Source organism: Dendrobates tinctorius, unplaced genomic scaffold, assembly GCF_039654945.1.
Source record: "Dendrobates tinctorius isolate UK_male_01 unplaced genomic scaffold, ASM3965494v1 ptg000070l, whole genome shotgun sequence".
NCBI classification, from domain to species: Eukaryota; Metazoa; Chordata; class Amphibia; order Anura; family Dendrobatidae; genus Dendrobates; species Dendrobates tinctorius.
In genome coordinates, this window is record NW_027361738.1 from 47,853,012 (window position 1) to 47,869,804 (window position 16,793).

A 16,793-nucleotide genomic window follows, 5' to 3' on the forward strand; every position below is an offset into this window, starting at 1 on the left:
ATGCATGGACTGTAATTTACAGACTGTAATGCACAGACTGTAATGCATGGACTGTAATTTACAGACTGTAATGCACAGACTGTAATGCACGGACTGTAATGCATGGACTGTAATTTACAGACTGTAATGCACAGACTGTAATGCACAGACTGTAATGCATGGACTGTAATTTACAGACTGTAATGCACAGACTGTAATGCGCGGACTATAATGCATGGACTGCAATTTACAGACTGTAATGCATGGACTGTAATGCATGGACTGTAATGCACGGACTGTAATGCATAGACTGTAATGCATGGACTGTAATGCATAGACTGTAATGCACGGACTGTAATGCATGGACTGTAATGCGCGAACTGTAATGCATGGACTGTAATGCACGGACTGTAATACACGCACTGTAATGCACTGACTGTGTAATGTGCGGACTGTAATGCATGGACTGTAATTTACAGACTGTAATGCACAGCCTGTAATGCATGGACTGTAATGTGCGGACTGTAATGCATGGACTGTAATTTACAGACTGTAATGCACGGACTGTAATGCACAGACTGTAATGCATGGACTGTAATTTACAGACTGTAATGCGCGGACTGTAATGCATGGACTGTAATGCATGGACTGTAATTTACAGACTGTAATGCACAAACTATAATGCACAAACTATAATGTATGGACTGGCCGTGGGTCTCCTGATCTTAGCTTATCACATATGCCTATGAGGGTAAGGATCCCTATGGTCTTTTCATGCATCATGGTCCGCACTAGGACTTTGATACCCGGATGTGTGAATACAGCGCTACCCACATGCTGAGTTAAAAATCAAATTGGAAACCACCGAGAAATTGGATTTTTAAGTTTGCAGTATGTTATTCATATCACAGATTTTCACTCTATTTTTTGAAAACTGTTGGAAATCATCATGAAATTAAATGACCAACCCCCATGGATCCAATGTGGAATTTTAATTTATATTCACATAAAAATCTTTGGCCTTTTTAATCTGCTTAATTTTCATCCCATGTGGGATGGTAAAGGGTGTGTAAAGGGATATGAACCCTTACAAGTAGGATCCAGATTACACACCAGGAGGTACAGTAAATCTTCTCCTTGTTGGTTCATTGTTTTCACAATTGTTTTCGCATGTATTGAATATTCTCTCTACGTAATATTAACCCTTCCATTAAGGCCATGTTCACATGTTCTCTATTTGGTCAGTATTTTATATCAGTATTTGTAAACCAAAATCAGGAGACGAACAATCAGAGAATAGAAACACGTCACCACTTCTGTATTTGTCATCATCTCCTGGTTTTGTCTTTACTGACCAAATACTGAATGTGTGAACTTGTGAACTTGGCCTAAAGCAGAGAAAAAGAATGTAAGGACATTATGGCATTATAAATATAAAAAATACTATGTGCTATGAAAATATCAATTCTAGAAGACCTTGTAGCTGAGATTGTTGAGGGCCAGAGTGGAATTTACAATGAGCCGTATAGTATATAGATTTACAAGTGTCTGGAGGAATCGGTGCCTTGTCCTTTATAGTCTTATTTTATAAGTGACCTCAGAAGAAAGTATAGGATGCATATTTATTACCATTCTGATTATATCCTCTCTTACTTAAGTTTTAGAGATATTACCACCTATTATACTTGGTGACTGATCAGGTTCATCAGTAACAGGTCTGATCATAATGTCCACTACCTCAAAGATGACCAAAGTTGAAGCCTGACACATTATTGTCTCTGCTAACCCCAAACACATAAAGCATGTCTCTCATTGATATTAACTGCATTACAAAAATAATCTAATTATGTATATTGATAACAAAGTTTGCACAAGAGGCATAAAAATTCTGCCAGTTTGTATTGTTCCAGAAGAATCCGGGAAAAACGATAAAGATCTATTCCGAATTTACAGAGTTAGTAAAAATTGATCTTGCTCAGGAGGCTTCTTCACCCATGTGCCAAGGCCTGATTTCTGAATGGCTTTAAAGAGTTGTTGCTTCACACATTGGTAAGTTGGATTCACCATCTTGGCTTCAGAGTACACTGAAGGCATTTCTTCTTGACTCGGACTCCGTGAGCTAAGCTGTGGCATTGAGAAAAAGAAAAAGAAGGTGATTAATATCAAAATTACTTTAATGAAATGGTAAATGTGACTGTAGACTTGTGAATCTTCATACTGTGAGCACTGCGTGTTCCGAGAATTCTCCAGTGGGTGGTCATGTGAACGCAAGTATGTGATTTGCATACTTCCGAACACATTCCGACTAAATGGGCACAGTCTCGCACAATGCAAGTGAATTGAGTGAGGCTGGACACGTCTAGTCGGAATGTGGCCATAACTATGCACATCACATACTTGAGGTAATGAGGTAACGAGCCAGCTGCTGGCACCAAAGATTTCTCATACCACGCAGTGCGCACAATGTGAGGATTCACAAGTCAGAAGTAACACAGAGTGACTTCAGACTTGTAGCTTAGGACCGGACAACTTTCACATCTTTCATTATTTGAACTTTTAAAAATAAAACTAATTTGTAAATACTTCATTGAAAAATATTGCAACATTGGAGACATAGCTAAATGGTAAATACCTTTAGTTCATGTTTAGTCTTTTAGGTACATGCCTTCCAACTCCAGGCCTAATGTGTGCTACATTTTTCTTTCAGTGATATGCACATGCTTAGCTTATTATTTTATTATGTTCTATTTAAAGTGATGGTTCTGAATAATGATGACAAAATCTGTGGGATAGGCTTACATATCAGATTGGTGGGGTGTGACGACACAGCATTAATTCTTAATTAGGGTAGATGTCTTTTTATTCGGTGGTTCAAGAGACATAGGCCATTGTTCATATGAGCCTGAACGTTGCCTCTTGAATTAATATTTGTTGCAACTTATTGTGCTGCTATCCATGGAAGACAGGGACACAGGGTAATTGAACAATTGATGTTTTCTAATATGTTGATTACCCATTGTACCAGTCCATGCAGCTTGCTTACCTGCAAAAATTGAAGGATAAACAATGCAAATTGATTGAATACTCAAACAATGAGAGATGACCTCATCCCATCTTCCCCCTTAACTGTGGACGATGGCCCGAAGGATAGTCTATTCCCAGATAGATTCTGCAGGGTGCCAGCTTAAGGGACCATGGCCCTAGCTGGGAGAATACAGAACTACTCCATTGACCATCACTGAACCCTCAAAGGCGTTTGGTGAAATCAGGTTGGGGCAATCAGGTTGTCTGGACCTATGGAGATGTTTGGAGAAGCCAAGTTGGGAAAACCCGTTCACCTGGCGCAATGGAGACATTCGGAGAAATGCCAAATTGGGACAATCAGGTCATCTGGTCCCATGTAGCCGCTTGGAGAAGCCAAGTTGGGACAATCAGGTCATCTGGCCCCATGGAGACATTTGGAATACGACATTGTCCATGGCTAAGATTTACACTGTTCATGAAAGAAAACAGCCAACTTATTCTAGAAAGCCTCTTTTATAAAATGTACAACTTGCACTCCTGATATAAATTCAGATGATAAAAGTTCTGTTTCATTAAAATTCATACAATGTATAAAATACATTTAGATTTTCTAATGTTAGGCTCTTTATTTTGAAAAAATACTATTATTTTCAACTATAACTTTGCTTTTTTTATATAAATGTATGTCTAATCAATATTAAAAGGACTCTGTCAGCATATAAATACTTTTCAAACCAAGTACAGTCCCTGTGTGCACCCCTGGTGTGGTCAAGCAGTTCACTTTCTCATCTACTTGTTTTCCATCTAAGTCCTTTCCCGGACTGGACAGTCATTCAAACAACAGAAGAGAGTTGATATATGGAAAATAAGTAAGTAGTAAGTTGCGCTTAACTGTTTGGGCATACCAAGGGTGAGGCAAGTACATGGGCATTTGTGCATTTTGTACCTGGGTATTATAATCGTACAATAATGAATGTGATAAGGTAATAAGACTTAAAAGATATTGAAAAATATAATATGTTATAAGAAATATAATACAATAAGTAAAATTACAATAAGGGATTATTGAAGTTGTGAAAATTCACTTTATTCATGCTTTGCTCCTTGGTGAATATTCTATTAAAAGCTGAATTTCTCCATTACTCGAATATCAGCATTCCAGTCTCCAAAAATGTATATGAGCGAAGAATGGCTCTATAATAGGGATGGGCAATTAATTTTCCCAAATGGGCGATATGAGAGACCGTGAATGCTGTGGAGGGCCAAACCAGTAGTCTGAAGTTATTTCTGCTCAATATTAACATTTTCATTATAATTATTTTATATTAATTGTATCACGTAATATTGAGAAGAATTAAGTATGCTGAAATCCTTATATATGTATATATATATATATATATATATATGTCATGATCCAATGTGGATCTGACAGTTTAAATGGATAAGCGAACTTTTTTCCTTTGGCTAGGTGCCCAAGTGGGTTGATTGCCCCCGGTGGCCATTAGAATTATTACACGTGGTGTCGTTCATTCTAAGTTGTCCCGGTGGTGGTGAATGGTATCGCACCTTAGTTTTAGGGTTAATGTGCACCAATTACAAATCAGGTGTTAGGCTCTATAAAAGGGAGCCAGGTGGGTTCAATCACTGTTGGTGATATTGATTGTGTGTTAGTCATTCACAAGGAAGCTGGGTGAAAGAAGGAGCTGAACATGAGTCCTGCGCAGCCCAGCCAGAGGGGACGAGTGGCAGCTAGGTGGTCTGCAAGAAGGGCTGGCATGGCGTGGTGGAGTCACAGTTTATGGTGTTTGCAGGAAGTGCTTGCATGGCTTGGTGGAGCGATGACTATGGAGAGAGTTGCACTCAGCATGCGGGACTTGGTTGCTGAGAGCTGGACTCAAGCATGCTTGACTTTTTGGGCAGGAGCTGAACTCATCTTTTGGACTCTGTTACTGGACTTCTGCAATTAGTGGTGGACTCTGCTCCAAGGCTGCACAATGGTGAAGGATCCAGTTATGGTGATGGATCCGGGTGGAGGAGAAGATGCACACAGGTGGTGGGCTCTGTTGCTAGCAGCGTACGCAACAGAGCAAAGCTAAGTGGTGTTTCCCCTGTTTTGTCATCTTTCCTCATGTGTGTTTTAGTGCAGTGGTGGGATTAGTTTCCGCACCGACCAATTCCCTAGTGAGGGTTTAGGTCAGGATGAGCTAGGGTTTTTAGGTTCCTGTTGTGCGCCCGGTGCGGAACCGGCATAGGGAACGTTAGGAGTGCAGGGACACTGGCTCAGGGGAGCTCAGGAGGTCTCCACTTCTCTATTCCCTATCGCAGGGCCCACCATTGTTAATGTTACCCAGGTTCCCCCTTTATTATTTAAATTCGCCTTACTGGAGGCGGGGTTTCCAGACTTGTATATACGTGTAATGTCTAAATTCGCCAGTGTATCCAGCTGGACGTGTTTACTATTTAAATTCTCCCCACTGGAGGCGGCGTATCCAGGGTCACGTGCGTCATATGGGTTCACCTTGCGGTACTCGCTGCGTCCAGACACGCGTGATCGTGACATTATCACCAACCTTACTTTTTTTTTTCTGGTGAGCTTTGGCCATGTGGAGACCGCTTAGTAATTGCTGCCGGGCCTCACTGAAGTGAGTGGGTTGCGGCAAGGTGTTTGGCGCCGCTGCAGCAGCAGTTATCAGGGTCTGGGGCCTCTGCTCAGGCAACCAGGAAATCAAAATGGCAGCTTTGGCAAATTGCGGGTCTGGCAAAAGCCCCCTAGAGTCGCTGCTGGCGAGCGGGACTTGTTCATACAGGCGGACGTAACCAGACAGGTGGGTGGAGTTGGTGATCCCCATGGTACTGTCTGGGGTTCCCCAAGGTGAAGGGGTACGTCCCTGTAGTGAGCAGACTGGTGTATAGTCCGCGGGGCTCACAACAAATCTTCCATACCATTGAAGAAGCCGCCCCCTCCTGGTCGTGTGGGGGAAGGTGACCAGCGAGTGTATATTTCCTCCATGTCCCTGCGGCTTTGGTAAAAGCCCCTAGAGTCGCTGCTGGGGAGCGGGACTTGTTCATACAGGCGGATGTAACCAGACAGGTGGGTGGAATTGGTGTCCCCATGGTGCTGTCTGGGGTTCCCCGAGGTGAAGGGGTACGTCCCTGTAGTGAGCAGACTGGTGATAGTCCGCGGGGCTCACGCCAAATCTTCAATACCACCGAAGAGGCCGCCCCCTCCTGGTCGTGTGGAGGAAGGCGAACAGCGAGTGTATATTGCCTCCATATTCCTGTCCCCTTCTCCAGGTGTGAGCGGCAGGTGTGCTGCGGGGGAGTAGGGACAAATCTCACCCCTCGCCATTAACCAACCCTGGGAGGTGCAGACCTCATGGTGAAAGGGTTGGAGGGTGGTGTCCCTTGGTGAATAGCGGGGGTTTGTGTGGTGATGCAGGGGAACGCCTCTGTTGTCGAGTCCAGAATGAGTTCACCAAATTTATGACTAGCAAATGTGTACAATAAACGTTCAGGTCCAGACCTGTGTGTGAACGAGCATGTATGGGTGGCCACCAAAAACATCCTGTGGAAGTGTGTTGTGGAGTCTGATCAGCTCATAGCAAACATACATACATAAACTCCCCAGGTCTTCGCTGTGGAGATGAGGGGTGCCTCCAGAACACATATTGCCAATACCAGCGGTACGTTTCTAATTAACCTGAAGTGTCAGGTAGTGGTGGGGTGAACTCAGGATCTGGGTGTCCCTGCTGTAGGTGTTTCCCTTATGAGGAGTGGTCTTGAGGGTCCAGAGGCCCCTCATTAAGAAGGGGGTACTGTCATGATCCAATGTGGATCTGACAGTTTAAATGGATAAGTGAGTTTTTTCATTTGGCTAGGTGCCAAAGTGGGTTGATTGCCCCCGGTGGCCATTAGAATTATTACACGTGGTATCGTTCATTCTAAGCTGTCCCGGTGGTGGTGAGTGGTATCGCACCTTAGTTTTAGGGTTAATGTGCACGCAATTACAAATCAGGTGTTAGGCTCTATAAAAGGGAGCCAGGTGGGTTCAATCACTGTTGGTGATATTGATTGTGTGTTAGTCATTCACAAGGATGCTGGGTGAAAGAAGGAACTGAACATGAGTCCTGCGCAGTCCAGCCAGAGGGGACGAGTGGCAGCTAGGTGGTCTGCAAGCAGGGCTGGCATGATGTGGTGGAGTCACAGTTTATGGTGTCTGCAGGAAGTGCTTGCATGGCTTGGTGGAGTGACGACTATGGAGAGAGTTGCACTCAGCATGCAGGACTTGGTTGCTGAGAGCCGGACTCAAGCATGCTTGACTTTTTGGGCAGGAGCTGAACTCATCTTTGGGACTCTGTTACTGGACTTCTGCAATTGGGGGTGGACTCTACTCCAAGGCTGCACTATGGTGAAGGGTCCAGTTATGGTGATGGATCCGGATGGAGGAGAAGATGCACACAGGTGGTGGGCTCTGTTGCTAGGAGCGTACGCAACAGAGCAAAGCTAAGTGGTGTTTCCCCTGTTTTGTCATCTTTCCTTAATAGCTGTCTACAAATATCTAAAGGGCTGTCACATTGTAGAAGGATCAACTTTATTCTCATTTGCACAAGGAAAGACTAGAAGCAATGGGATGAAACTGAATGGGAGGAGACACAGATTAGATATTAGAAAAAACTTTTTGACAGTTAGAGTGATCAATGAGTGGAACAGGCTGCCACGAGAAGTGGTGAGTTCTCCTTCAATGGAAGTCTTCAAACAGAGGCTGGACAGACATCTGACTGGGATGATTTAGCGAATCCTGCTTTGAGCAGGGGGTTGGACCAGATGGCCCAGGAGGTCCCTTCCAACTCTACGATTCTATGATTCTATGATTCTATGTGTGTTTTAGTGCAGTGGTGGGATTAGTTTCCGCACCGACCAATTCCCTAGTGAGGGTTTAGGTCAGGACGAGCTAGGGTTTTTAGGTTCCTGTTGTGTGCCCAGTGTGGAACCGGCATAGGGAACATTAGGAGTGCAGGGACACTGGCTCAGGGGAGCTCAGGAGGTCTCCACTTCCCTATTCCCTATCACAGGGCCCACCATTGTTAATGTTACCCAGGTTCCCCCTTTATTATTTAAATTCGCCTTACTGGAGGCGGGGTTTCCAGACTTGTATATACGTGTAATGTCTAAATTCGCCAGTTGGAGGTGGTGTATCCAGCTGCATGTGTTTATTATTTAAATTCACCCCACTGGAGGCGGTGTATCCAGGGTCACGTGCGTCATATGGGTTCGCCTTGCGGTACTCGCTGCGTCCAGACACGCGTGACTGTGACAATATATATATCGGATTTCTGCGTTTACTCTGCAGGGATCCAGACCCTCACATTCTGCAGTCTCCTGCTGTTTATCTACTGCAGAGGAGATTGCAGAGGAGATTGCCTTTCAGCAAATCTCTTCTGAGGCTAAGTCCTTCTGTCCTCCTACTGAGCATGCTCATGGGACGATCTCCCATTGGAGATCGGGAATCATGTGTTCAGGTCCCGCTCCAGATCTCATTGGTCCGTCTCAGAGATCTGGAAGCGTGCGGAAGGTCCCGGCTGCTATAAAAGGCGCGCATGGCTGTTCCGCCATGCGCTAGTATAGACTTACTTGCTGCTGTGTGTATGAGGGCGGATGTATGATTCTGGTGAATGAGTCATTATAAAACCCCTTCTCTCTGATATTATGTATGTGGTCAGGGACTGAGTTAGAATCAGCGACAGCGCTCCTCTGCTGCAACATCCACAGCTGCTAGCGTCCGACTTTGCGCTTGTGTCATAGCTTTGTCGTTTAGCGGCAGTGTCCATGCTGCGCTGCAGTTGAGCTCTCCTTAGCGTCCGCAGCTGCGACGCCGCACACACGGTAGGTCTAGACGGACGTAGTGCCGCCGTCTTTGACTACTCCTGTGACCTGATACCGTGTGTTTATTTTTTACTGAGTACTGTGACCTCAACAGGCTCAGTCTGTGTATTTGTGTTTATTTGGCATCTCTGTGACTTAACAGAGATTGCTCTGCGCACCTGAGTGACATTTAACCCTGTGCACATTACCGCCATATTGCTCCTGCCAGCATTTAGCAGCGGTTATATCACCTACTGCATGGTGGACCCCGAGTGGCGAACGCACCTTATTATTATTTTTATTTAGTGCGTTCCGCCGTTCTTAACATATATATATATATATGTATGCCAACACACAGGGCCCCATATACCGTAAAAGCCCCCCCACAACCGCTTATATAACGTATGTGACCCCACATAGCTCCCTATATACAGTATGTGCTGCAATATAGGCTCTCTATATACAATGTGAACCCTCACATAGCCTCCTGTATACAGTATGAGCCCCACATAGCCTCTTATACACAGTTTGAGCCTCTACATAGCCTCTCTATTACAGAATGAGCCCCTGCATTGCATGAATTTAAGATGATAACATCATATACACATATGAAAAAACAAACAAACAAAAACACATACTCACCTCCTTCTGATTTCCCCAGCACTCTTCTCTTGTCTCTGGTACACTGACACCTTACACAGCAGATGCGATGAAGTGACATCAGTGCATCTCCTGATTCAGTCACACACGCTGTTTGGTAGAAGAAGGAGACTGTGGCTCCGTCCTCCACCATTATATTCACCGCTGTCTGCATCACAAAGATGTGGATAGCAGTGACAGTGGACGACAGCTCGAGAGGGCATAGTGCAACCCGTGGACCACTGTTTCAGCTCGTCAGCTATCTCTGGCTGTCGGTCAGACTGGGACAGCCATAGGTTTGGATGTGGTCCCCAGGCCACAGTTTTCCAAACTCTGTTTTACTGTGGGTAAAAAAAGTATTTAGTCTGCCACCAATTGTGCAAGTTCTCCCACTTAAAAAGATGAGAGAGGCCTGTAATTGACATGATAGGTAGACCACAACTACGCGACTGAAAATGAGAAAACAAGTCCAGAAAATCACCTTGTCTGATTTGGCAATATTTATTTTGCAAATTACGGTAGAAAAAAAGTATTTGGTCATTATCAAAAGTTCATCTCAATATATTGTTATATATCCTTTGTTGGCAATGACAGAGGTCAAATGTTTTCTGTAAGTCTTCACAAGATTGGCACACACTGTTGGTGGTAAGTTGTCCCATTCCTCCATGTAGATCTCCTCTAGGGCAGTGATGTTTTAGGCCTGTCACTGGGCAACACAGACTTTCAAATCCCTCCAGAGGTTTTCTATGGGGTTGAGATCTGAAGACTGGCTAAGCCTTTAAATGACCTTCATATGCTTCTTACAAAGCTACTCCTTTGTTGCCCTGGTGGTTGGGATCATTATCATGCTGAAAGACCCAGCCACGTTTCATCTTCAATGCCCTTGCTGATGAAAGGAGGTTTGCACTCAAAATCTCTCGACACATGGCCCCATTCATTCTTTCATGTACACGGATCAGTCATCCTGGTCCCTTTGCAGAGAATCAGCTCCAAAGCATGATGTTGCCACCCCCATGCTTCACATTAGGTATGGTGTTCTATGGATGCAACTCAGCATTCTGTCTCCTCCAAACACGATGAGTTTTTTTTCTACCAAACAGTTCTACTTTGGTTTCATCAGACCATATGACATTCTCCCAATACTCTTCTGGATAATCCAAATGCTATCTAGTAAACCTCAGATGGGTCCGGACATGTACTAGTTTAATGAGGGGGATACATCTGGCACTGCAGGATCTGAGTCCGTGGCGGCGTAGTGTGTTTCTGATGGTAGCCTTTGTTACGGTGGTCCCAGCTCTATGCAGGTCATTCACTAGATCCCCCGTGTGGTTCTGGGATTTTTGCTTCCCATTCTTGTGATCATTTTGACCCCACAGGGTGAGATCTTGCGTGGCGCCCCAGATCGAAGGAGATTATCAGTGATCTTGTATGTCTTCCATTTTCTTATTACTGCTCCCACAGTTGATTTCATCACACCAAGCTGCTTGCCTATTGCAAATTCAGTCTTCCCAGCATGGTGAAGGGCTACAATTTGGTTTCTGGTGTCCTTCGACAGCTCTTTGGTCTTCACCATAGTGGAGTTTGGCATGTGACTATTTGAAGTTGTGGACAGGTGTCTTTTATACTGATAACAAGTTCAAACAGGTGCCATTACTACAGGTAATAAGTGGAGGACAGAGAAGCCTCTTAAAGAAAAAGATACAGGCCTGTGAGAGCTAGAAATCTTGAATGTTTTTATAGGTGACCAAATACTTATTTTCCACCATGATTTGCAAAATAAATCTTGCCATATCAGACAAGGTGATTTTCTGGATCTGTTATCTCATTTTGACTCTCATAGTTGTGGTCTACCTATGATGTCAATTACAGGCCTCTTTCATCTTTTTAAGTGGGAGAACTTGCACAATTGGTGGCTGACTGAGTACTTCTTTTTCCTCACTGTATAACCCTTTCAGGACATATGAGGTATATTTACAGCATATGTTATGTCCCTGCCTTTGAAGTGGGCTCACACTGTGAGCCTGCATCTTTCCCCACACATGACTGCTAATTTAGCTAGCCATCATGTGCCTCCAACAAATGTGGGTGTAGCAACACTCTGCACATGACTGCTAATTTAGTTAGCCATCATGTGCCTCTAACAAATGTGGGTGTAGCAACACTCTGCCAGTGGCTGTTAACCTGTTAAAACCTGCTGTTAATCTCTGGCAGTGGAATTTAACACGTGACGACATCACGGCGCGCCCATGACGTGATTTCAGGGTGCGGATGGGTTGCCATGGCAGCCGGGGGTCTGCTTATGACCCCCATGGCTTTCATTATGTTCCTCCTGTGAGGAGATTGTGATTTCTGCTGAAGACCTTCTATGTATAGCACAAGTGGTTGAATGATGGCAGCTTCAAGTTCCCTAAGGGACTAAGTTAAGTTAAAAAAAGAAAGTTTTTAAAAATATGGAAAAAATTTAAAAAACACAAAAGTTCAAATCACTCCCCTTTGCTCCAATTGAAAATTAAACAATAAAAAAATTACATTGCTGCATTCAGAAACAACTGATCTATCAAAATATAATATAAATTAAAATTGGGAAACAGTAACGAAAAACTATTAAAAACAGCAAAATTTTGTTTTTTTGGCAGCGGCAACATTGCAATAAAATGCAATAAGAGAGGATCAAAGCTTCATCACCAAAATTCTACCAGTATAAATGCTACCAGAGCGTAAAAAATAAGTCCTCACACAGCCAGATATGTTAAAAAATGAAACCGTTAAGGGTCTTGGAAAATGATGATAAAAGTACAAAAATTTTCTTAGAAATTTCCGATTTATTTCCGCCACTTAAAGAAAAAAAAAAAAACTATACAGTTTTGATATCTTCGTAATCATATTGACCTGGTGAATCATATTGCAGGGTCAATTTTACCATATAGTGAACATGGTAAATAAAAATTTTAAAAAATCAGTTGTGGAATTGCACTTTACTTTCATTTCACCGCACTTGGAATTTTTTCCTGTTTTCCCGGAACATTACATAGTAAAATGAATGGTGTCATTCGAAAGAACTACTCATCTCACAAAAACAGAAGCCCTCATATGGCTATATTGATGGAAAAATGAAAAAGTTATGGCTCTTAGAAAAATGGAAGGAAAAAACAAAAAAGCGGTAAAATGGCCCCAGAGTGAGAGGGATAACATAAAATGTCAATATGACGTCACATCTCTAATTACAATACATTTACAACACCGTATTTAATCTAGAATCTGACAGTTTTTTGTTTCTTTTTTTATTTTAATATCTCTAAATTTCAAAAAGAAAACATGATGGCAATGGACAACCGAAAGGAAAAAAGTCATTAGGAGATTTTCATGGTTAAAAAAGTGGAATCACTATATTAGAGTTTAAGGACAGAGCTACATGGTGACGTTGGCTGTGCCATGTTGCATGGTCAAAAATTGCTTTGTGCATCTGTAATGAAAGTGAATGTGGTTGTGACTTGGGACCCTCACAAGGAGCTGGTCCTAATCAGTGATTATCAGTCTTTCTAGTATACTGGTCTACGGCATGTTATTAATAATACTAATTTTGCATCTGATAATATTTATTTTACTTGCTTATATGGCAGCATTAATTCCACAGTTCTTTAAATAATAATAATTATTATTATTATAAAGTATTTTTATTTTTTATTGTACTTTGGGGTATAGAGATAACATTTGACATTCAAATTGCCATAATGGTTTCTAATAACTAATAATTGTTTTAATTTTAATAATATTTTTCACTTCTGATTAAATTAAAATTTTTAAGAGTGTAAGACGTTGATATTTGTCCAACGAAAAGCTTTAACATCAGAACTTCTGGTTTTGACCTCGACTTCTAAAAGAAGGTTTTGTGGGTCCACAGATAAGAAAACTTCTTAAGCATCCAACGTTTGATGAACCTGAATGACCGTGAACTAGACATACGGGCTTCCATCAAAGGGTTCATGGGTTTCTAGGAAACAGAAATGAAGACAAATATGTTTCCATAATGAAAATCTGCTGGAGAACTGGATTCTTTATGATTCATTTCTGCACATTTATATGGACTTTTTCCCTAAAACGTAGTGCTTAAAACTGTCTTTTTTAAAAACTAGCACTAAATAAAAAGGCTCATATCTTTGGAACTGGGAGGCGGATATAAAACAATAAAAAAAATAGAAGGAATAAAATAACAGGAAAAACTGTCCATTTTTCACTTAGTGATAGGTCCACATTAACTTTTTTTGTTTAATTTTTATTGGTATTTGTTTTATTTATTTTATTGGATAGATAATTACTGGCCTGTAGCTAAAAACAGAAAAATCTTCATTCACAGTGTTTTTGGGGGTTTTGTAGCATTGTTTTGGTCAATGACAGTTTGTGATAAAATTCTGCAGGTCGTAGGCATGGCTTTTTATTGGCATTTTTCCTACAGGTTTAAAATGTTTTAATTGGAAAACTGTGAAAGAGTCCAAATAATTTTTGAGATTATGAAAATTATTGATTTTTTAGATTGGATTCTATGACTTATTGATAACTAGTAGAGATAAGTGAACCCAAACTTAAAAGTTTTGGGTTCGTACCAGACAGTTAGTGTCCATTGCTAAATGCTGAACATGGACTTCTCCCAGAAGTCTGTTGCAATGTTTGGAGTACCGGAGGAAGAGTAGAGAGAGAAAGAGAGAGAGAGTTTTCAGCTCAAAAGTCTGGGTCCCTATTGTTTTCAATGGGATTGGGGTCCTGGTTGAAGTTTGGGTAAAGTTCTGGTACCTGAACTGAACTTTGTTATAAAGTTTGTGTTGGGTACCAGAATCTGAACCTCATAACTAAGAATGAGCAGACCCATGGAAGATAGGTTCTGGTACCTGACTCAAACTTTATTCCAAAGTTCAATTTGAGTACCAGAACTGTCCCCGAACTTGAACGAGAACCTGAACCCCAATGAAAATAATTTGGACCCGAACTTTTGAGCTGGAAAATATTTTCTCTCTCTCTCTGCAATGGCTTTCCCCCCAGAATTCCGAACATTGCAACGGACTTCTGGAGAAGTCTGTGTTTGTCGTTTAGCACATCTCTATTGATAGCAATTATATATAGGGTTCAGCATATCCATAGAAGTAAGGGTTCTGGTACCCAACCCAAACTTTATCCATAATCTCTCTCTAATTTCTCTTTCTCCTCCTAGACCTCTGACCATTGCAAAAGACTTCTGGGAGAAGTCCATGTTCGATGTTTAGCATTGGACACTAACTCACTGGTATGAACCCCAAACTTTTAAGTTTGGGTTCGCTCATTCCTAGTTATATGTAAATTGCTTTTTCGGTTTTAGTAACTGACACTTTTATTTTTATTTTGCCTAGTGAAATTATATATGCTTTTTCACCATCCTTTCTACATCAGTGACTTATGCCGTCATCTATATCAGTTGTAATCTCTGTTGTCTTCCACTGGATAAAAATCTCTACCGGAAACAAGACTTTTTACAAAAAGCACTTTGGGATTGCACCGATGTGTGCAGACAATAGCTGAAAAAGCATTCTGAAAGCGCTAAAAAGAAAAAAACGCATTTCTATATAAAATTGAATGGCTGTTCATATGTTCAGCATTTGAACGTCTTTTAACCACTTCAGGTTTCAAAAGATGACAAGCGACAAAAAGAAGTGACCTGACCTTTCTTCAGGCATCGGTAGCTTGAAAGACGCTCTATACTTGACAATACAAGGCAATCAGGCAATAAAATTAGTTTTATTCACCAAAAACACTGCAAAAACATTTGTTGCAGCAATTTTTTCACTTTCTCAATTCTTTTTAAGGATAAGAAAACACTGCAAAAGCTTTTGTTGCGTTTTTTTTCCAATGATCGGGAGACTAACTTGTGTTCATCATTACAATATAAGGTGCTAAGCGCTAGATAAGAATGCTCTGCTCTTCTTCCTATTGGATGTAATGCAGTGTTTCTCGTTGTAGAGTCTATTTTGAATTCCATTTCCTTACAGGATAAAGTAATTTATATAGCCTACCAACAATTATTTAGACAACGTGTATTGTCCCACGTACTCATGTGCGGTTGTTTTGTTCTTTCTTGATCAGGCGGACCATTTTTGAGGATGCATCTATAGCTCTACATCGGTTCCACCCCATGAATATTGTCCTTGCAAGAACTGAACACGGACCTTCAGTCAGAAACACAGGAGCACTTTTTTCCCTGACTGTTTTTCCGGTTCCTCCAGAGGTGGCACTTTATAACGTTTTATCCATTTTTGATTAAAGGTTACGTTTTAATGTATTATTTCTCACTGGTTGATGTATATCCTGTTATTCAGTGAGATTACTGGTATATACTTATATACTGTTTGTGGGCAGTACTCCCACTGATTGCTGTTTTATTATTTATGAAACGCAGCAGTGCTCAAATTTAGCTTGGAATATAAAGCTAAGCGTGTGCAAGAGATTTCTGAAACGGTTTCTGGTACTGTAAAAAGCAGCTTTTAAGTTGCATTAAAAAAAAAAAAAATTACTGCGAAAATGCTGTGCATGGGCATAGACTTCTGGTTACAAAATAAGTCCTGGAAGTAAACAACGAATAACAGCAAGCAAGCACCGATCCTGTAAAGAAGTAAAGAAATGATGTCGAAAGTTTATTGGAGAATTCTATAACTTTTAATTTTACAATTATTATGTGGGTTGTCCACAACTTTAACATTGATGGCCTTTTCTTAGGACAGGTCATCAATGTCTGATTGGTGGGGGTGCGAAATCTGGCATGCCTGCTGATCAGCTGTTCTCGGTGTTGACGGCGGCTGGAACTGCCCAATGACGGAGCTTGACAGTGCACCTCAGTCTACTGTATAGTGGCTGTGACCGGGTCCGGCATTCCCCACCCTACTCAAATCAATAGGGGCGGATGCGCAGTACTCGGCCGCGGCCACTATCCAATCAACGGAGCTGTTCTGTGTAGCTCCATAACAGAGCAGTTATGGATGCCGCCGACACTGGGAACAGCTGACTGGCGGGGTGCCGGTGTTGCAACCCTACCAATTTAGACATTGATGACCTGTCCTAAGGATAGGCCGTCAATGTTAAAGTCATGGACAACCTCTAACATTTATTTGCTGAAAACTTAATTGAAACCCGCCAAACATCTGCTACTGTTCATGTTTATAACCGTACACCTTTTGTTTTCATAAAGGGAGAATTTTTTTTTAAAGCTCTGAAGCCCCTCTGCTCTTTACTGACAAATATTGAGACCTTTAAAGGGGATAGAACAAACA

General features: G+C 41.8%; 1 protein-coding gene across 1 annotated transcript in view; it reads right to left on the bottom strand.

The window, feature by feature from the left end:
* Positions 1–1,593: 1,593 nt before the first annotated feature.
* The window catches only part of ADARB2 (adenosine deaminase RNA specific B2 (inactive)), a 945,686-nt gene continuing 930,486 nt past the window's right edge, over positions 1,594–16,793 (bottom strand). The window contains exon 12 of the mRNA XM_073581643.1: positions 1,594–2,103. Coding sequence (XP_073437744.1) covers positions 1,927–2,103 — 177 coding nt within the window. The 3' untranslated portion in view covers positions 1,594–1,926. The remainder of the gene's footprint in view (positions 2,104–16,793) is intronic.